The 22,908-nt window shown below is 46.9% G+C and overlaps 1 protein-coding gene across 1 annotated transcript in view; it reads right to left on the bottom strand.

Moving 5' to 3' along the window:
- Positions 1–6,922: 6,922 nt before the first annotated feature.
- The window catches only part of NAT8L (N-acetyltransferase 8 like), a 33,020-nt gene continuing 17,034 nt past the window's right edge, over positions 6,923–22,908 (bottom strand). Inside the window, exon 3 of the mRNA XM_048304185.1 lies at positions 6,923–14,325. Within this exon, the coding sequence (XP_048160142.1) occupies positions 13,958–14,325 (368 nt within the window). The 3' untranslated portion in view covers positions 6,923–13,957. The remainder of the gene's footprint in view (positions 14,326–22,908) is intronic.

Genomic DNA, 22,908 nt, shown 5'->3' with positions numbered 1-22,908 from the left:
AGGTCCTGTGGGAAGCTCTGCACTTTTACTGCCCTGCTGTAACACCTCCTGCAGACTCACAGACCCAGAGGAATCCCTTTAAAGTGTCACTCCCTGGGTATTCCTGAAGGAAACAGGTGAAGAGGGGCAAAGATAGTGTAGCCCATCTCTTAAAGTGCATGCAGTGGGCAGAGGTAACCCCACCATGTGTTTGGGAGCTGCATGCTGAGGATGCTTTGCAGCTGCAGACACTCTGGGTTAGAGTATCTTGTTCAGAGCAAGAATCACCAGTGAAAGTGGCTTGAACTTGCCAGCTCTGCAGCATGAAAATCACACAACTTTTATTAGCTCATTAGCTGTAGAATGAATGTAAAGAGATTTGTGTGACATTCTCTAATTTAGTGGAAGGGGAACAAAGAAACAATCTTAAACATTGTTCCTTACTTTGACCTCGTGTTTCACCTAACACAGATTTTCTACAGTACCAGACAGCACAGCAAGCAAAGCTCTCTGGGCAGCCACCTGTGTACTTGCAGAATGAGCTCTACAGCCTCCAATTTTGTGTAGCTTTTTACATATAGGGAGTATGAGGCTATTGCACATCAATGGTAAAATAATTCTTCAGTTTAAACACGCAACTCTTAAAAATAGTTTTCTGAGAATGAGTTTTTGAGTACAGGAAGGAAAGCAAGACACACTAAGAAACATTTTTCTATGCTGGCATGCTCTAAGTATATTAAGTTTACAGCTCTTACCCATCTGACACGGTCTTTTGCAGGGCCTGAGCTTCTGTGCTGTTTTCCCTTTAGACTTCTTTACATATGCAAAAATACTGAAAATCTGTGTGGAAGCTCTGGTGACAAACCCTTTGAGACTATGACATGATGAAGGAACAAGCCATCTCAATGAATAATTTTGCAGTTTATTAGCATAGTGAAGTGTTTTGATTACTTTTGCTTAAGTGAATGACAAAGGAGCCGTTTTATCATGTACCCTGCTCATTTCACTATTATTTGTCCTATTGAAAACCATCTTTTTTTTTTCAATTAGCCATAAGCATAGCACATTCTTAGGACCAGAGGTGTTATGACACTGATATTAATTAAAAGGCTACTATAGAAATAATAGATACCCATGTGATTGAGCTGTGCTTCTCAGATGTTCAGAGTCTAGGAAAACAAACAATCCCAGAGGGGGAAAGGATATTTATATTTTAGCCTTCATAACTTGCAAGTGCTCAAGCTACCTGTGTGACTTGTTCGTGTTTGCCATGCAAACAGAATATAATAAACCTTAATGGCTCAGCACAGGAGTAAGGAAGAAGACGACAATATTTCTTACCTCTCCAGCTTAACTCTCCCAAAGCATTGCTCGCAGCCTGGCTGGGCTCACTTCAAACACAGGCTGTTTCAAATGATAGTAGATCCTCATGTTTAGCCAGCTGAATCATGTCCTTTGTGTTTCTAGAGGGCATTGCTGTTCATATCAAAATCTATTGTGTTTCTGTTAGAAGGAGTGTTAAAAAAACAGCATCTGCCTTCACTAAATGCACTATTTCTGCAAGTCACAAGGAGGGAATCTTGCCAGGCTGCTCAAAATCTCAAATACTAATTTTAAACTCTGTAATAGAGCTGAAGTATGACGGGGAATTGCAGTTCTCCTCCCCATGGCCAGACTGAAGGGGATGGTGTGAGGTAATCCTAGGTGTATTAATTGACATTTAGGAGACTAATACTACAATGATAAAAAGTTCAGGTTAGCATCAGTGAGAAACACCTCAGCCTTGTGAAAATTTAATAGGCTATCATGGATATTTTCTGCAGTTTAATGTACCCAAGTGCCAGCCATACAAATTTTTCCTGTCTGGGAACCAAACTGGAAAGTTTTCACACTATTGTATTTGTAGAAACTAGTTGTCAGTTTGATTTTTTTTTTCCTCTTTTCCTTTTTTTTGTTTTTCCTTATTTTTAATTTTTTTTAATTTGCTCACCCTTTTTTCAGTTCCTCACCTTTCCCAGGACACTGATGTCCCATCTAACATTATCTGAAACAGAATCTGATGAACAGAGCTACCTTTTTTCTTCTGTGCATTAACCCCTACAAAACTTAATGCCAATGAAGGTACTGATAGGTCAGTGTAATTTTCCTTGTCATTTGAGTTTCATTCACTACACTTGGCAATGCTAAAGGATGATCTCCAGTTGGGTTCTTTCTTACAGTGGATTCAGTGGGAGAGGTGGGTGTATAATATACATTCTTAAGAGGAAAAAAGGTATCTTCATTACAGAAATATATGTATTTTAGAGTTTTTATATGAATTGACATGCATATAGGCTAATATTAATATTTTAGACCTCATTCTTACATTAGAGAGTATTTTGAACAGAATGCTAATCTTTGCAATGTGAGGCAGAATCAGAGTGTGTTTTTTTCCCCTGTGGTTAACCTTGAAGTTATTTTAGGTGGTATTTTTCTGGATGTCCTGCACTGAAACAAGAGGAAGAATTTCTTCTCTATCATGCCCTTGTCTCTCTATATCCATGATGGGATGTACCCACAGTGGTGGCTGCAGAGCAGGGCAGGCAGAGCCCTGCTGCCCCTGCACACCCCATGCATTCAGCTTTCAGAGGCATGGCACAAAGTCCCCTGGGTTTGGAGCCTCTCACCCACCTTCTGGGCTGGAGTAAAAATTCAGCTGTTTGTGCAGTTTTGACATTCAGCATGAGTTCTTTATTCAAGGCACAGGGCTTTTGTCAGACCAAAGCAATCCAGCTTGGATTGCTCAGCTCCTCTATCCATGGGGAAAAAAAAAAAAAGAAAAAGGAAACCAGTATCTGAAAAGAGCATCCTAAATTCATTTTCTGGAGTGATCTTTTTGGGTTTGGAGGCTTGACCTTCCCTTCTAATGACTCTCTAACAGCTCTGAGACACCTCGTGCTTTAAGAGCAGGAGGAGAAGCTCATCACTGGTGGGACACCAGAACAGAGAGTTCTCTACCTTCCACACTTGGCAAAGGCCAAGAACAGCATTTGTAACCATTTACTCATCCCTCCCTCAAACATTCTTTGATGATTTGATGATTCCCAAGGCGGGGGAAAGATCCATCCCTCCAGCTTGATGGGTCCTGGTCCAGCACTGAATCCTCTTCCCGTTGATGCTCCGCCCAAATATCTTCCTACTGCACATTACTTAGAGGTTTTTTTAACGGTCTGCTGACTTCTAGCATTTCTTTCTCTTCCTTAAAGTGTTCCTAAAGAATTTACAACCTGTAAGACTTAAGCATTTACTTTTTTCTTTTCTTTTTCTTTACATTTCCACAAAGTAAAAAGCACAAAAAGCCAATTTCATCATGCAGATCTCTCCTGTTCTTGAGAAACAAGGTCTCTTCAGCTTAGAAGGATGTAGGAGCTTCTGTTTTTACAAGTAAGTCCAGCAGATGTAAACCAAAGTGGCCTCTAAACAACAGAATTGAATAAATGGTTTTTAATGGTTATTATTCGGGGTTGCTGCAAGATCAAATATGAGTGACAACATAGAAGAAATAAAGAGGAGTGAAAGGTAATTCAGTTTGCTGTAGTGTTCCTTTCTTCCATTCCACTTCTCTCTCTGCAGAGAAACACAAAGCAGCTGTTTATTCTTTTCCTACTCTCTCAGTTCTTTCCAATCTAGGTAAAAAAATCTAAGTAATTAGACTATAATATAAATGCTGGTGGTGAGCAATTGATTTTCACACTTCTCTGTAGCAGATGGAACCATAGTGCAGAAAACCAGCGCAGTTGCACCACACTAATGACCACCTGAGTTTTCACAAGTAATTTGTCTTTACTGCAGCATAAAACCTTTGATTTTTTAACAACCAGGAACATATTTCCCTGTTAAGGCTTTAAGCTTTGGTGACTGAATGCAACCATTTACCTTTAAAGCCTCAATGAATATCTGCTGAAAAAAATGATAGTTTGTCCTTCAGCTTCCCTGAGTCCTCTGGTGCAATTAAGCTCCTCTACAGAGGCATCATGTTAGGATTTATCTCACCTTAGGTATTTCTAGGATAGACATCTACTGCTGAGTAGTCTAGACATGTCTTGGACTGGTCATTAATGGAGAGAAGTAAGCACTTTTTGGAGCATGATTCACCTGACCTTACCTTTGATGTCCAGATGAGAAGATCCATGTTTCTACAATACTCATTCCTCTTCTGTTATAACAGACATCAGGTGCTGGATTTACTTTATTGACTTTGCAAATGCAGTCAAGCACAGAAAAGAATGAAAACCTACCATGAAGAAATTAATAGGCTGATTTCCTGACAAATTTGGGCAGTAGTGTTGTAAATAGCTGCAATAATGGTAATCTTTGGGACAGGACACCCTCACCTTCACCCTCATGAGGATTTCCTATATATTAAAATGGAAGGGGAGGTAACTGTGGTACTTACATTTGTGTAACAGAGGATGGTGGGGGGTGTTGTGAACCAAGGAAATGCTTAAGGGAGTCACAAGAGAAATGTGGCAGAAAGCTCTGTGAAAGACTCGACAGATGAAAGAAACTTCATGTTGACTCCTGCAGGCCCTCAGGAGCACTCCAAGCAGACTCTGGCAATAGACTCTGAGCAGACGTGTGAGAGCTTTTCGTCAGCCTGGCAGGTGGTGGTGGTGGTGGTGGGATGTCCTGTGAAAGGGAATTGCTGCTGGAGCAGAAACGCAGCCTGGAGCAGGGTCTGAGTGTCTGGCCACATGAGCACACTCACCCTGCACTGCTGCAAGTGCATTGTCACCCAAGTACACCCAACTCAATGTACCCAGTCACCTGAGTCTGAAATAAATGAGACACAACATAAGGCACAGGGTCACAGAACCTTTGTTGCTGCTGGTCAGCCCTTGCTGCTGAGACACGTGTAGGGAGGTCCCATTTATGACTCCTGGTGAAGCCTAGATACTAAATCACCCCAACCCCTGCAGCTGTAGGGACACAGGGAAGACTGGAGGAAAGCCAGAGGCCCCCAGAACTTGCCACAGCACCATTTACTCAGCCTACCTGATTGACAAAACCCAGCCAGCAGCAAGGAGCTGCACAGGAAAGCAGTGGGCTTGTGGTGGAGAGTGGTGGGAGCCTATGTGGGGACTTAACAACTCTGTCTCTTGGCAAAAGGCGGGCCAGCATGGATGGATGGATGGATGGATGAATGGATGGAGGGAGAGATGTAGATAGCTGGATAGGTAAGTAAACAGATGGAATATTTTGCAGCTGTGTAGCCAAGATAAAAGCAGTTTTGTGGGCTGGATGTGCTCAGCTGGCAGACCTGGGGTCCTCCCTGCCTGGTTAAGCTGCAACCTTCTTCCTTTCTTTGGAGAGCACCAAGCCCCTGATGAGAGGCCATGGTTATGGCAGAAGGGACAGCCTGGGTTGGGCCTGTATTGCTGCTTTGCTTTGGCTTTTTAGGAGGCATTAAGGTGTGTACGTAGGTGGTGGGTGTGCTGGGAGCAACAGGGAAAGGGATCATGAGGTCTTGTCTCATCCAAAGCATGAGATATGTGCCTGGGAACAGAGGGTATGGAGGCAAAGTCCTTGTCCCCCTGAATTCGATTTTTTTCATCTGAAGCAATTCACCATGAGGGATGAAAGAGCCAGGACAGGAATGTGTGCCCGATTAGTGGAGAGTTTGAGCCCAATTAGCAGTTAATTGAGGTGCTGTAAGGCACACATCACACCCACACTGCAGCAGCTTCTAAAACCAACTCAGCTTTTGTTGCCACTTTTCTGTTATTTCACTAAAGCAGTTTTAAGGGTGGAGGTGGCGTTTTTGTTAGGTCTGGTATAAAATTAAGCTTGTGCACATGCATGAATTTAGAGCTGTTCTCCCCCCCAGGCCGCCCCGAATCCCAGAACACATTGCTATCAGTCCCAGAAGGTGTTTTGTGTACACCTCCTCTGAGCGAGATAGTGCTGTCGGGGTCTGCACCTCTGGATACGGCAGGGAAATGACAGGGGCCGGATCCACAGGGCAAAGGCATTAACTCTGTGCTCCTCATCGCTGCCTGACTGCTCCGCCAGATAACCCTGCGCATCCCAAAGCCTCAGCCCGCACTGCCGGGGCGGTGATGGCCCTGGGGGTGCTGCTTGGGTGATCCAGAGCCAGGTTGCCAGGGGGGTGTTTCTGGGTAGGTGTCCCTCAGCTGCTGGCTGGCAGGGCACTCCTGCAGCACTTGTACTGCCATCAGAAACTGGTTTTCAGGAACAGACATCCCCAGAGGCTGTTCCAGCAGCAATCAGTTTATTCCAACTGTATCTAACTGTGACTGGAAGCTGAAGTCCCGTTTCCCCTCCCCAAATGGGAGACCAGTGATTCCCTGCCTCACAGAGGTGCTCCAGAGTTGGTTAGAAATAGCCTCATGCAGGTTTCACACACAGTGGGGAGCAGCCCATCATTGCTGCTTTTTACCTAAGGTAATGCACAGGTGTATGGAAGAAAAAGGGGCCTCTGTGGCTTGGGGAACCCCCAAGATGCACCTCCACCATGAAAACATCCTCCTCAATAACTCTCACTCCATCACTTTATGGCCTTAGTGGCAGAGAGCAGACACTGTGTGGTTTTGTTTTGTCCTCTGCTCCAGTGGCACATTCCTCAGGGCTACCTCTGATCTCATGGGGGATTTGGGGTGAGTACTCAACCAGGCAGGTGGCCTGAGGCAGCCCTGGGCCTGGTGGCCAGGGCCAGGCAGGGTCCCAAGCAGGGCTCTCTCCACAGTTACTGTGGGCAGCTTCTGGACATGGCAGTATGAGCTGGAATAGCATGGAAATGCAATCTAAGGACACGCATGAGACACAAAAAGATATCCCTGTTATCAATGGAAGCAGGAATGAGTGGTGTCTGCCCATCCTGGAACTGGGGAGCTGGAAAAGATGCAGGCACCATCTGCACATCAGTAACTTGACAGCAGTACAGTTTAGGAAAAAACTGACATAAGTTTTAGATTTTATTCATTCGTACATTATTTACAGCAGTTGCTTTCATATTACAATTCTCTTTCATCTTTTCAGTTTTCACTTATAAAAAATTAACCAAATAAACCTTATATAACCAAATTTATCACAGCAGGTCTGGTTAATTTTCACAGTTACAGCGGCCATCAGGAACAGAACTTAAGTACCTACAAGTCATTTGTCCAGAGCACCTCGCCTGCCCCTGCCTGAGGACACCCTGCTGTCCCTCGAGAGCTGGCTGGCTCCCGGGGCTCTGCCGATGGAGAGACCTCGCTGCATCGGGGTCACGCTTTGTAGGCTGGAGCTCAAAAGCCTAAAGCACACCAAAGTATAATTTGCACACATCTTAACACCCTACCATGCCAGGGGAACGATTTGCATTGGTACCTTGATGGTATGCAAACAGCTTTCCAACAGAGCTGACTCCTGCTTCCCTCCACAGAAAATAAGAGTAATTGATTCTATTTTCTGCCGTTGCTGAGCCCCAGAAGTGCAGTAGCAGACTGCACTGGGGTACAAGACTGCGGCAATGAGCATTTACCTTCCTCTGTGTGACTCTGACAGCTCTTCCTTATGTCTGTCCCACCAGGAACAGCACTTGCAATAACTCACCCTTAACTTTGGTGAAAAACCTGCACTGTGTAAGGGCTCACAATGACTCGGCTCTAGGGACCCCACATGGGCAGGTTCTCTGCCAAGGTGACATCCAGTTCCAGAGACTGATGGCCTTCCCTAGTACTTAATCCTGCTCCCCAGGTGCAACAGCACCCCTTAGGAACACGCTGCTGCCAGTGTGCTCCTAACAGCATCACCTTCATTAACTATCTCCCTGGGCTCTCCCCCACGTGCTCTTTTGCTTTACAGTGGTAATTATTGCTGTTTTAGAATAGGTTCGTTTTTTCTTTGAGGACTTGTAGCCACTTCCCATTACAAAGTACAGTACAGACTATGCTGAACATAGAAAACACATTTCACACTGGTCTTGTACAACGGCGAGGAGATGCAGAGTAAGGGGCTGTTTGGGGGAATCCAAGTTTCTATTCAGACGTGAGTGAGTAAGCCACTGCCTTAAACATGAGCAGTTCTGGGAAGCAATTTAGCCTGTTTGTTGGGTTTTTTTTAAACTGACACTGGACATTTTCCAAATGCATATTACACATCTGCTTAACACTACCAAAAATATTTTTTTTCCTTTACTGCATTTGTCTCAAGAAGACTTTTGCTTTAATAAAATAATACAAGCACACAAACTGCTTAAAGCTAACAGCCCAGCACAATCATAAGTACAACTCACAAAGCAACTGATGCTTTGTTAAACCTAATTACATTAAAAAAAAAATCGAATATACATATTACAAGGCAAAAGGATTAAGCTTTGGAGGAAAAGAAATTGGAAACAATGTTAGCTATAATTTCATTATGCTTACATAGAAGTAGCTGCTTCTGCATTCAAACGTGTTACTCGTAAATAAATTTACAGTTGCATTATGTATTTGTTATGCTCTTGGTCTCACTAGGTCTCTGTCTTCTACTATTTAGATGTTAATAGCATGTTCTCTCCTGCAGGTGACCATTGTGCAATACAAAGACAGCACTGAACAATGATTTTTAACTGTGATGAAACTCCAAATTCTGACTTGGAGCTTGTTATTTTAAACAATACTGTGTTTTGACTAAACTCTCAGTTGTTCAAATTAATCTGGTTTATTTTTAATGAAAGGTACTCCCGACCACCATTTGGGTAACAGGTTTTGGTGGGAGATAAGCATAAGCTCTATTGCATAGTCTCTATGACTGAGGGATGCAAGAGCACACCAATTTTTTCTCAAGATTCTATGTGGATCTATTTTGAGGGAGAAAAACCCAAAAATTTTCCTTTTGCATTTTAAAGCTTATTTAACACTTAGCATTACTTCATTTTCTTTATGTGGTACAGTATATTCCACTGCAAGACTCCAGTTAGTGTGGAATTAAAATGCCTTTATTAAGCTTTAAGTAGAGTGCATACCAAGAGCATCACACCAGCACTAATGAAACACAGGCCCTAGCACACCCAAAGTGAGATTGTTAATTCAGAGGTAACCAGAGCTGGTTCCTGCCTTTGTGTGTTTGGCAATTTGGAAGTCCCTGCAGTCAGTTTCTACCCATTTGCACCTCAGCCAGCAAATCTGGCAAATTAAAAGGCAGCAGACCTGCATCACATATGGGTGTGGATCAGTGAGCAACAGCAGCAGCAAGGATCAGGACAAGGTTCTGCAGAACCACAGTTCCCGTGGGGATTCTGACCACAGCACTTTCTGTTCTCCCAGTTGGCCACAGCAGGGACAGGGCCCGAGACCGCCCTGGCACCAAACACTTCCTGTTCCCACTGCAGGTGTGCAGCACCAGGACCGCACCAGGCACATCCCAACCCCAGCTGTCACCTGCTGACCCTTAGTCCTGCCTCTCCTACACAGGGACTATTAAATTCTGACATCATGACCTGGGGAAGAACACAGGGGCAAAATGACCCCAGGTCCCAACCCTGGGGACAGATGTCCCCAGGGTCATTTGTCCTTGCATTTGCTGAAAGGCAATTCTGAAACAAGTGCTGCAGGCTGTACCCACACACAGGACCACGAGGCAGGATCACTTCTGGAGAAAGGTAAAGGCTTTCTCAGAAACAGCATCCCACATCTTGCATGGGGACAGGGAGGGGAGGGAAAAGAACAGCTTTCCACTGATGGCAATGCCCTGGACCTTTCTGCATCTCCTAGCAGAGACACAGTTGCCATTCCTAAGCATCTTGCAGGTGCTGTCTGCTGCACAGAGGGAAAACACAGCATGAATTTAAAACAAATACAAATTTAAGGGTTTCAAGTTACGTTAGAAACCACTTTTTTTGTTGGTTTGATTGCTTAGCATTATCAGCCTGGATCTGTTCGGGGCCAAGCTTCTTGGAGAGCTTATCGCCAAATATGACATGTGCTTGAGATGCCAGTTTGCTCAGGATGTGGAGGGAGTTCCCACTCACTCCACTGGGAATGGCCCACCCAGGCTGTGCTGGAAGGCTGGGGCAACCCCAAGGCTGTGGACCTCAGCCACAGTAATGCAAATTTTCCCTTCCTTCCTCCTTTGTTTGTTTTCTTTTAACTTTTGGACATGACACCTAGTGCTTTCCTCAGGGAGCAAGGGCTCTATCCCAGGCCCCTCCAAGCAAAGGACACTTGAGCAGTGTCTAGTGCACAGGGATTAGCAAAAAAAAAAGCCCCACTCTAAGGAGAGAGCAGCCAGGTGAGGAAAATGCATCTCTGCAGGCAGCATGAGGGCAGGGGGCTGTGAGAGCCCACCTGCACTGCAAAGTAAGAGCAGCTATGGGCAGTGCCTTCACATCTCTAACACATCCTCCACCTGAATCCGAACTGGTCTTCCTTAGCCACCATGTTTACCAGCAGAGGCTCAAACCCAAGAGACATTCCACTCTTCCACACACTCCTAGCCAGCATCGTCGCTGGAAAGAGAAACCCCCAAAATACATCAGGAAAATCCCCTCCCATCTCACACTGATGTGGGTCTCTGTTGGAATCAAAACTCATGGACTGGCAGTAGGTCCAGATCACCACCTCTTCTGCTCGGGACCAACCCCACAACCACCTTGTGCTGCTCCTCACCCATCCAGCCATTGAACTCAGATAAGGAGAGTCAGGAAATGATGTTCAGGCTCAGAGAAAAGGGCTGTACTGATCTTCTCCAAGCACTTTGTTTAAACCAGTGCACCCTGAAAGATGCAGAGAAGAGGGATGGATCTGCCAAAGGCAGCTCGACCTCAATGTGTCCCCCTGTAGCTGCACTGTGGCCTGCCCACACACTTCCCTGGCAGCAGGTGAGCCTGGTCCAGAACCCAGCAATCCTGAATCCAGAGCTGTGCCTGAGCTATCACATTTAGGGAAACTTTCCATGAATGCAGACAAAACAAAAGTATCATGTAGTGCTTTAAAGTCCATCCTTGCCTAATCCTATTCAGAGCAGCTCTGGGCGGGGAGAGCAGCAACAACATAGGAGCTTGTGCACCCCTGTCCCACCACTGCTACCAGAGACACAGCTCTGGCAGCCCGCTCCCTCTTCCAAGGAGAGCAAATCCCAGCCTATTTGGCAGTCAGCCCTTTCCTTCAGAAACAAGCTGTCCTGGCTGGAGAGCTGGGAGCAACCAGCTGGATTTCTTCCAAAAAGCCTGGTCACAAAGCAACTGGCAGAAGCCTTAAGGGAATAAATTTTCTTGGCAGCTATCGGCCAACTGGCAACAACTCAATCCTTATCAGTGCATTTCCATGTGCCAGGGAGGAATGCAGACAGCACCCCCAAAGCCACACCTTTCCAAAGCACCTCTTCCCCAGGAAACTCAACAGGTATTATGATCAGATACTGTAATATCATCAGTTAAAATTTACACGTTTTAAAAGAAAATACTGGTAACTTGACGGTACTTCTGTGTCTGTGGGATCTGGTGGGATTTATTCCAGGTTTAGATTTTCTGACATGATGTGGAGTTTTATTACAAAGGCACAGGTATCAAATAAAACCAGCAACATTAGTTTAATTAAATAGCCTAATAAAAAAAATTAATGATCAATTTAGACTTTACATATTCCTCCCTTATTAAGAGACTAGTTTTTGTTTTTTGTTTTTTTTTTTTTTTTACCCCTCTGGAAAGGCTTTAGTGCAGTGATTATATAGCAACAGAAAAATAAACTAAAAAAGGCACAAACTTTTGTGTTTTGTTTTTCTTTCAACTTTTGCTAACACTTTATATTTGTCTGTTTTACTTCGGTTAATAAATCACTGAATGCAGCAAGAAAATATTCTGCCGATTTCTGTACACTATACAAGAACCCCTACCAACAGTACATTATTATTTCAGCTTCAGGAGAAATGTACAGCATAGAAAGACTTTTAAAAATATAGTGCCCCATACAGAAATTTTGTTAATTAAACTCATGGTCTCTTGCTACAGTGTCCTTCACCATCCTCATTACCCCCTTATTGCTGGGACACACGCTGGGACTCAGCCCCTCCGACTCCTCACAGGCTGGACTGAGCCAAGCACTGAAAGAGCAACTGGGGTTGTGCCAAGTGGCTCCTCCGTCCCCAGCATCAGTGACTGGCCCATGGCCCTGCAGGGATGGGCTGAGCCCCTCTGCTCTCTGTCAGCATCACCGGCCACGTCTCAGTGCTGGGAAAGCTTCCGGCTGGAGAGGAAAGGGCAGCTCCCAGTAGGGGTGGGACAGACAGCACCCCATGTCCAAGGTCTGTGCTGTCTGTCCCTCCATCTGCTCCAGGGCTCCTGTCCTCTCCACACACCCCAAGGCTCCTTCCTCCTGGGGCTCTCCTGCTGACTCTTCCATTGTATTTGCAAGCATGGTTAACACATGCTCTACCCCATCACCAATTCCATCATGATGAGGTGGGAGGGTTCCCCCCTCACCACACACATAATAATTGATAAAATAATAATTGTTTTTTCCCAGTAACTAAAGGGGTTTTCCCTTTAAATGTATTAGCAGAGCCAAACCCCTCTACCCACCGAAAATTAAGTGCAGCCAGAAATGGTTTTCTGTAATACCTCTGATACCACGCTTTAAAAATTAAAACCTACCAGTCTTCTTTTTCCCCAAGATGTAATTCATGCAAAGTTGCTATTTGTTTAAATAAGTTATAAAAGTTGATATCTCAGGCTAGAAGAAGCTGTAGTCTTGGTTATTCTTTAGTTGGCAGGCACTGTACATACATACCGGGTACAGACACATGCCGAATCTGCTTTGCATTGCTTTTTGCATTGTACAATTCACAAATCTGACATCATTAAAGCAGTTAATTACCGTTGATGGAAGGCTGCAGTGAGGCCATCTACATTTATCAAACAAGCAGCTGGTTAAGATAATAAGTACGCTCCCCCCCACCCCGGCACTCCCCAAAATGCTATTATCTGTCACACATTGCTTCTCTGAATTGGTGAGATTTGGTGCGCACATTAATGTGCAAATGTGTTGCCATAGGAACTGCAGCCTCCATTACGCCTCAACGACACCATTCAGCAAAAGCCAAAACTAAAAATAACAACAACAACAAAAAAATAACCCTTAAAAATAAGATGAAAACAAACAAAAACCCCCAAAAGGCAGCAAAGAGAAAGTCCAACGCACATGCGGAGTCTGGCCCAGGACTGCAGGTTACGCGTGGCTACGGAACAGCGCAGGAGATACTTAGGTTTGATCTTAACTTCACACTATGGTACAATGGGGCTCAGTTCAGCCGGTCCGAGTCTGTGCTGGCTTAGGAAGGAGGGGGAGGTGGAGAGGAGTCGTGGTTACCGGATGCGCCCAGGGTCTCTCAGACATTTGGCAGAATGAGGCACATCCAAAAAAAGTGCAACACCAGTGCCGTGGTGGCAGTGCGATGTGTTTGAGTGCGTGCACGCGCTTTCCTCTTCATGCATTGTAGCAAGCAGGTTGGGGCCGGGGGGCAGGGCGTGCCCCCCACCTTTTCTCTGAAAACTATTAACCAGTAGATTACGGTAAGAGGAATGCATATTCTACTTACTGGTGTGTGAAATACTGAAAACTGCATTCAAGTAATATTTCTGCACTATTATGAATGCATCACTATGTTATCTTACACTTGGAAAAGGAGAGGACTATGTACACCAGAGCAGTTGTACTATTTTGCAGTAAGTTTCTGTGCTTTACGGAGGTACCTGGGAAGGAGAGGCCGCTGCTCTGCTCCGCCGGGTCGCAGGACTCCCAGCACCACCACCTACAGCATGCGAGGAAGGGGCGCTGCTCGGCCGGCCCATCGAGCTGAACGGAGCAAACCAAAACGTGACGTGAGGGTACAAAAACTCTAACCCAAAACTGGCAAATCAACGGTGATGAGAAATAGAAGGGTAATTTATTATTTTTGAAGGGGGAGGAAGGGGGGAAAAAATACTTTTTTGTTTTGTTTTGGTTGGTTGGGGGCTTTTTTATTCTTCCCGCAGCTGCAGGCGGTAGCGGTGGTAGCGGACCTGGAAAAACATTCTCTCCAGTAAGGAGCGTGTCATCCCTGGCAGGGCATAATGTTCGACAACACCCACGTGCTTGAACCCCAAGGACTCATAGAGCTTGTGGGCTGCCATCTTCACGGCCGTGGTTCCCAGCACGACAGAGGAGTAGTTGTTGAGCATGGCAAACTCCAGCACTTTGCGGCCCAGGGCCTTGGCAATCCCTTTGCCGCGGTAGTTGGAGTCAACGGACATGCGGCGAAGCTCCACGGTGTTGTCTTCCTCGTTGCCCCGTGCTGCCACGATCCCCACTACGTTGCCGTCCAGGACGGCAACCCAGAAGCAGGAGCCTGTGGGAGATAAAGCAGCACATGTAGTCACTGGCCACCCTGGATGGATAAATGCCCATTGCCAAACACACATCTGGGAGCAGGGTCCAAAATCACCGGTCACACATGGGGACAGGTGACCTCCATAAGTAAGGACCAAACTCTCTTTTCCCTTGACAGTGTGAAGGAAATGTTTTCCCAAGGAAAATGCACAGGGGCTACAACCTCCTGTCAGGGAGTTGTAGAGAGTGATAAGGTCTCCCCTGAGCCTCCTCTTCTCCCGCCTAAACAACCCCACTCCCTCAGCTGCTCCTCACAGGACTTGTGCTCCAGACCCTTCACCAGCCTTGTTACCCTTCTCTGGACATGATCTCAACATCCTCCCTAAGCTGAGGGGCCCAGAACTGGATGCAGTACTCAAGGTGTGGCCTGACCAGTTGCTTAATCATCACTCAAGAAAGCCACTGTTCAATACAGCAGCCAACCATGGGCACTGACAGGTCTCTTGCCCAGATAAAAAGCACTGACTTTCAGTGCTCTGGAGCAATATGTCTTCATCCAGAGGAAGAAGACCCCATGACAGGAGAAAACCCTGGTGCAGGCAATGGCCTTCTTCCTGGGTGCTAAGCAGAAGAGAACCTGACTTGGGCAGCAGCTCCATCTTCAGCACCAACTCTGACTACTGCTCCAACCCAAATGCACGGCACATCTCTGTAAGACCAGAGTTACACAGCCCAGGGGGGGCAAAGGACCACCCTTCCTCAAAAACCAGGGGGAAACATGAGTAAGACAACTCAGAGTACTTTGTCACTGGAGGAGAGCAAAGCATGGGGTGGTAGAGGCGCCTTTGCAGCTGCTGCCTGCAGGACAAATACACCTTGTGACTCTATGAAACCATTTGAAAGAGATGCCCAAGGTCTTCCCCGCTTCCCTGTGGCACAGCTCAGCTTCCAAGGAAAAGCTGGGTACAAACAAGGCGTGGGGAACCAGCCCAGGTTCACCTCAGCACACCAGGCTCATCCCCACATTCAGAGGAATGCGCAGCTCCAGCCATGCTCTCTCTTGTTCCACTGCAAGCAATCCTTGTGCTGCTGCTATCTAGGCCAACAGCTAATTTTTAAAACACCAGGGCCCATTTTGACCCATTTATCATGAGCAGTTAAGGTGTCTCTGGTCTGCTGCCGCGTTGACAGTGCAACTTGTTCTCCAGCACTCACTTGGATCTCAGAACGTGATTTATTCAGACATGACCCCAGATGAACACCTACAAGCACTGAAATCCAGCAGCCGCCCTCCCTCTGCGTACAAATCACAGGGTGGAGAGCTCACTGCTGGTTTTAACCTGCTCATCACGTGGTGGCTGAGCCCAATTCACTTCCCAGCCCATCCATCACACCTCTGGGCACACAGCGAGCACACCAAACATCAGGACCACAGTGATCCTCACCCTACATTCATGGCCACTGCTCCTGTGGCGTAGTCCCAAAAAGGAGGTTCGGGAATTTTCCCATGCTTGGGGAGCAGGGGTGGGATGCTTCCCTGGGGCCCCAGTCCTGAGGCAGCCCTCAAAGGTGCCACAAAGGAGCCATCAGCTGGTGTCCACTGAGCCGCAGCTGGTGGCACAGCAGTCACATCCCCCTCATCCAGGCCCATGCACAGCAATTCCTCCTGGAGCTGCTTCCTCAGCAAGTCTGCCTCATTTTCCGTCAAACCAGAGATACAACCTAGGTTCCTCTCAACCCGAGGTTACACAATTGCTTCCACGACTGCTTCCCACTTTTATTCCTTATTTTCTCTTCTTAGCAAGCACCTCTTCTCTGTGCCCACCAAACCTGAGAGGCTGCTAAAGCTCACTCAGCAACACTTCCCACATTTGTAAAATGGCACGTTTCTGGTACTTTGAGGTATTCTGAATATTTAAAACCCAAATCTGGACATACCCACTACAGCAGAGCCACCAAACCCTTCACATTCCCAGCCCTTCTAACCATCCTCTCCATACTCCCACACCTGTCCATCCTAGCAGGAACTGGATCCGGTTGCAAGCAGCATGACACCAAACCTGCACTCCTTGTTAGATTTTACTTACAATTTTAAAGCTTAATTATAATGATTTTGAATTCAACGTGAAAAGAAATAGTATCTGGCACATTTCCCAGTGTGTGTTGTGCACACAACACTTATAATTAGCCACAGACAGGACACATCTGCTCAAACAATGCGAGTTGTATTCAGATCTCGTTTACACCAGTGCCATCAATCCCCAAGACTTCTACCCTGCTGTCCTCCTCATGTCTGTGTCTGCTCCAAGGATCACCAGCAGCCAGATCCTTCAGCCTACTAAAGACACCTCAAGTTCCCAAAGGTGGCTACAAGCCCTGGAACAGTTTTCCCCCATGGGGTTGTCAAATCCCTCCTCGGGCAGCTGCATCCCATTCAGATGGGGATTTGCTGCTGAAAGCTGTCTTGGGATCACATCACAAGCTGCTGACCTTGGGATGAGACTTCCCCTCCTCCTCTGGGAAAACCCTCCAGTTTCAGAGCAAGAATGCTGAAGGTCCTCCCCTCAGATTGCTTTTTACCTAGACTCAACTAGATGACCTCTAAAGGTCCTTTCCAATGCAAACTATCCTATGATTAGGATAGTTTGGGTTGGAATGCCAGCCAGCTGCAGCTCCTCACCATATCCACTCTTCCAGCAGCAGTGTGGAAGCACCCTGGAAAAACCATTGCCACACCCCAGGGCTGGGAGGGGGTCTCCTCCTCACCTTTTCTGGACTGAGGATATCAACTCAGAGCACGGCTTGTTTTTGCACTTTTTTGTACCTAGGATGAAACAAAACTAACTTCATCTCAGCTGTCAGTAATGAGCAACAGCCTTGTTTGCAGTGCTATTATTAGCAAGAGCTGACGTTTTACTCTCTCACATGCTATCTGAAAATAATCACTGCTGTAAAGATAAACACAGACCCTGACAGCTACAACTCTCCCTGCCCTTCCAGATACTCATCTTGTGGCAGCATCTCTGTCTTTGCCTTCACCCTCACTTGCCTCCATCTTCTGTCAACCCATCACTGTGGTCATCCAAAGCTCTTCCATCTCACTCCAGGATCGGTTCTTCATGGACATCTTACATTTAACCACAGCTGCCCTGTGAACACCGCTCTGAAGCACTGGAGGCACTTGGCAGAGGCACCAGCTGTTTCCCGCCAAACACCGAGCACTCTCCCCTGCCTCCTTCCAGGCTGCCAAAAGCAAAAGTGAGGAGAAGCAGCCACGGAAAACTCACTACCACCTTCCTCAGCTCTCTCCACTCCCTCAGCTTCACCACGCAATCTTGACATCAGGAACTCAAGTCAAAAGATATAATTTTGAAGAATTTTTTTTACCATTAGGGTGGTGAGGCACTGGCACAGGCTGCCCAGAGAAGCTGTGGCTGCTCCACCCCTGGAGGTGTTCAAGGTCAGGTTGGATGGGGCTTTGAGCAGCCTGGTCTGGTGGAAGGTGTCCCTGCCCATGGCAGAGGGGTTGGAACAAGATGGCCTTTAAAGGTCTCTTCTAAGCCAAACCATTCCATAAAAAGAGCAACAAGCCACCTTGTGATGCACACACCTATGAAAAAGGCACAAAATGGCTGTGAACCATTGAGTGCCAAGGAACATGATTTTGGCTTGCTCATGCTTCACAGCAAGGTCAGACATGGTTCCTCAGGGCCTGAAAGCGCACAAGATTGCACTGTCTTTCTGCTCTAAATTTAAGGATGATTCCCAGCTTTTGAAGACCAAAGAGGGCATTCTTCTAATCCATCCACCCATCCCCACAGCACAGGGCTGCCCTCAGACTCCACACACCACTGCTGGCGCCACATCCCAAGGATGTCCCCGCAGCGGTGGCACCACACTGGCCACATATCCTCCACTCCTGCTGAGGAGGACATGCCATGCAATCCTCTGGCTGTGCCTGCAAGCCTCCTCTCCCACCCTCCTCCACTGTCATGAGCTGCGCAGCTCTCCCCCACGCAGCCGACGAGGATGGATGGTGGGTGAAAATAAATTCATTTATTTTTGCTGCAAATTCTTCTACACCTTTTGATGAATAAAAGGCCGGTGGGTGGATGGGTGGAAAGACTGGAGCCAAAAGCAATAGCAGAGTACTGCTAGGAGGGAGGGGGGACAGAGACATCAGCCTTCCTCACCAGCATGAGTCCCACATGACTGACTGTTGCGGGTTCCAACAGCTTTCCTAAGCCCTCAGCATGCAGGGACCACTACCTCAAGCCCCAGAATTGTGTTCTCTGAAAAAGCAAAGCTCAATCTTCCATGTACTTTTCAAATACATTGTTTTCTAGAAAATTCTAGTATTCCCACAAGAGCAGGCAAAGCTTTGCTGCCCCCAAAACTTCCTGAACTCACACCTGGGTCCTCCCTAGTGCCAGCACCCACACACTGTGGGGTGAGGGTTGAGACAGGTAAAATTTATCCCTGTTTTTCTTAGGGCTGGAGAGAGGACAGAACAGCTCCTATGGCCACCACCAGCTGTTGGTGCCAATTTTGCATGGATGCATCCCTGTGGCAAGGAGTTTTCCTTGGAAGCTCAGCACAGGGCAAGGACAGAAATCTTGCCCAGAAGCACACTAGTCTTCCCTCTTTATCTTCAGGGGTGGCACTGTTATGTACACAGCCGACCTCTCATTAATTCTTAGAGGCTTATGTGTGGAACATAATTTCTAGCCAGACATGCAACTTCTCAAGGCAATATCCCTTCAAGCAGAGACTGTGACTTTCAATTCTGCTTTGGCATGTCACAGAAACACAAATGTGAGCAATTCTGCTACTGGCTCAAAGCTGTCACAGGTGATGTCCCTGGGGCATCACCCAGATGAGGGGACTGGCAGAGACACTCAGCAATTTCCATCACCACTGCTGGGAACCCACCAGGACAGCACCAGCTCATATGCATCCTTACAGCAGAGCCAGGAAAGCATCCTGTGCAGGGCAAACATCCCTCGCCTACATTTTTCCCCAGGCAGCTATGAAGGGGCAAAAAGAAAGAAAAAAATCCAAACACCAAAAAGCTCAAAATAATTTCTGTGCATAGGACAGGGTCTGCAATTGCCTGTGTGCCTTGCTCTTAATATACCTACATAAAGACTTGCCAAAAGTGACAGGCTTGCTAATCCCAGAGATCCAAATGCCCCCTGACCCTTCCCTGTGACCCCCTGACTGCAGCACAGCCTGGTGTGACACCACCACACAGAAACACTGGCACAGAGGAGGAGCAACACACTGTCACATGACAGAGCTTCAAGTATTTGCCCTTGCAGGCACTTGTTCAATCTCCTGTGCCATCTTTTGGCGTGATTTTGGCTAGAACAGCAGCTCCTTGTGCCAAGCAGGGGTGGTCTGAGCAGGACAGTACAGAAGGAATCAGGACCCAGTGCAGAGCCACTTTTACCTATTCACCAATAACCTGTTAAAAAGCCCCAAATTCAGTGTCTGGGCTCTCCTCCTGCCAGCATTATTTATATATATCACTTTAAGAGAGACAGGCTGTACATGGCAGCAAGTGGACAGAGTCCCCAGCCCACAGCTGGCTGTGTATTGCTGATGCCATTTAAATTCCTGCCCTTTTATGCTGTCTGGGTTTTGAAGAAGGAGAAGAGGAACTACCCAGCACTTGAGGCAACTCTCCCTCCTCCTTCCCCTCCATCCTCAGTGAAACACGGGGCAGAGCAGCCGAGTTACATCAGCATCAAGGGAGGAAGGAGGCTCTTCTGGGGACAGCTTGTCTGCCGTGATGTGAATGCTGCCTGCGGGAGGAGGTTAGGGCACAGACGTGGCACATCGACTGCCACCCAGCCAGACACAGGCAGCCTGGGTGCAGGGACTAACCAAGGACAGGCAGCAGCTGTCCCTGTCACTGACTGCAACTGCCCAGCTAGCCAGGATGGGGAGGGATTTTTGTCTGTGTTTATGAGGCATGCCATTATCCTATTATCCCTCCTTACCTCCATCTTTCCCCTGTGTTGAGTTTCTCTCCTTTCCACTTTTCTAGTTTCCCTTGGTTTCAAGCAAGGCTGCATGACAGCTCCCACAAGTTCTGCTAGTAACTCTACACTTGACTTCAGTTAAAAGGCATTCCTGGAGGGCTCCTACAAAACAATGGCATTTTAGTGTGGTTTATGGCTACAGAAACTGGGTGAGATGCGAGAGATCCTGACACTGACACTCCTGACATCCATGAGCATCCCTGTGCACCAGACAAGGTCCAGGCGTGGGGGAGCAAAAACGTGTCGGGACGAAGGAATTATTCATGCATGAAATGAGAAATGCTGTGGGACGTCTTCCTCCCCATCAATAACTCCACACAATCTACCACTGCAGGACACATTGCCCTGTTATAAATAATTCCCTGCTGGAAGAGCACAGGGCAGTGCATCTATATGCCGAGGGTGGGTGACATCCCTTGATTCATGGAGCATCTGGGCAGCAAGCAATGAGATCACCCACACAGCATGAAAAGAGATGGATGATTTGGTTCTGAGCAACCAATTCATCTACTACTCCATCCACCTTCTTTTCCATCCTTGCCACCTTTCACCTGTGTTGTTACCAAGGGCTGAAGGTACTTGCAACAACCCCAAAGCTCAGGCAAAGCCTCTGGAATTGCAAGCAGCAGGGAACCAGTGGGATGCCAGTGACATCCAGCATTCAGTCTGCAACACAGCCACAGTGCAGTTCCATGGACACTTGCTCCTGGTAGCAAGAAATGCTGTGACCACAATCCACACCACAGCAGTGGATCTCAAACTGCCCCAGGAGACAGGAGTTCAGAAGTGGCCTCTGAACTGATAAACCTGAGCACGAAATGAGAGACAGGATGAAGGGTTTTTGGACGGCAGGCAACAGCTGTCCTAAGCATCAGTGCAAACCCCAAACTGTATTTGCATTCAGAGCGGTGTACACTGTAACATGCCAGTGCTGATAAATCTGGAGCAGCAGCACGTGCTGCACAGGTGATGGTCCCACTGCAGCTTTCCCTGCACCTGGGGGTGGAAAGGGTGGTGGGGTTGCAATTTAGAGTAACAGTGCGAAAACTTTCGTCAGTGTCTGCTCCATGCTTTCTGATGGAGCTGGTCCAGCCTCAAAAGCACCCAGCTACTTCAACACTTTGGGGTGCCAAAGCCCCCAGAAAACCCCTAAGATGTTGATGGCTAGCTACAGTTTACTTTCACTCTAATATTTTGACAGGAAAAAGGAAAAACACATCCTGCAGTAAAGGGACTTCAGGAAGTGGCCAGGCTGTCACCTCCTGCTGTCACTGCTGGGCATTTCTAATGCCATAACCCAGCAGGCATTTCTAATCATCTTAAAACCTTTGCTTTAAACCTCACCCCGTTCTTCTGAAACACCTCTATGACAGCTCCTGCCCACGCACCTTACTCCTGGCAAAGCTTTGCGAGGACCCAGCCTGGACGCCTGGATCAATGCAAGCTGTTAGTGGACGAGCCCCATGTCAGCACTTCACTGGTTGATTTTACAAACAGGCTTAAGTCCCGTGGGGCCCAGAGTGACACCACGTGTGACAGCACCCGAGGGGGTGCTCAGCAAAGCCCCAGGAAGTGCTCAGCACAGTGCAGGAACAGGCTTTTGATGAGACAGCTAGAAATCGAGGCAATGCTGCAGATGGGATAAAGACAGCCCTTCCAGCACATTTCAGAGGGTGCTATATTAAGAAGTGTAACAGCAGGACTTTAAAATCTTCTGTCAGGCTCTTTTTGCTGGCCATGCTGCACCTTGAAAAGCAAAGACTGTAATAAAGACAATGTATAACAACCGTTCAAGAAAAAGCTGCTGAAGCAGTTGTGGGGGATTAGAAGTAGCCTGGTTATCTGGGACAGATTTAGCCTGGCCCATCACTCTTCTCTCTGCTGGTGAAAAGAAGGACATGACACAGAGAAAGGAGAGACAAAACCAGGGATGTAGCAACCAGGGTCTACCTGCTGCTGGGTCATCAGGAGAAAGCACATATTGAGAAACCAGGCAGTGTCTGTGGTTTTGGCATGTGAGCAATTGTTATCGATAAGCAAAGAATTAAACAGCTTAAAGGAGTGGATAAAGACCAGGATATGCGATTTTGGCCTGGCATTGTCCTCAGGGCAGATGCTCCTTATGCATGTAAAATATGCACTAAGCCAATCAACTGCAGAGTCAGGCCTTAAGTAAGCCTACCTTCTAGAATTCAGACTGGTTTTTAGTTAGAAGTTTTAAAGAAAAAAGAAATCAAGCTCTTCTGCCAGCTTTGCTAGCCTGGGTCATGCCAGCTCCAAAAGACTGATGTGACAATTAGCTCCTTGTTAGTGAAATTAGTTTACAAGATCAAATGTGCTGCTGGTTGTGTTTTAAGCCAGCTCCTTGAAAGGACATTGTTAAGGCTTGGTCTCCATCTTCTACATCAATCTTTCACTTCATGGCTTTATTGCTTTCAAAAGGTACTGAATTTGCCTTGCAGCAATTTTCACTTCCAAACATTGAACAAACTGGAAAATCTACAATTATTGGATGTCCTAGAATTCATTACTTGGTGGCTGACTTTTACTTTATA

This window comes from Corvus hawaiiensis, chromosome 5, assembly GCF_020740725.1.
Source record: "Corvus hawaiiensis isolate bCorHaw1 chromosome 5, bCorHaw1.pri.cur, whole genome shotgun sequence".
NCBI lineage: Eukaryota > Metazoa > Chordata > Aves > Passeriformes > Corvidae > Corvus > Corvus hawaiiensis.
This window is presented reverse-complemented; position numbering and strand designations above follow the sequence as displayed.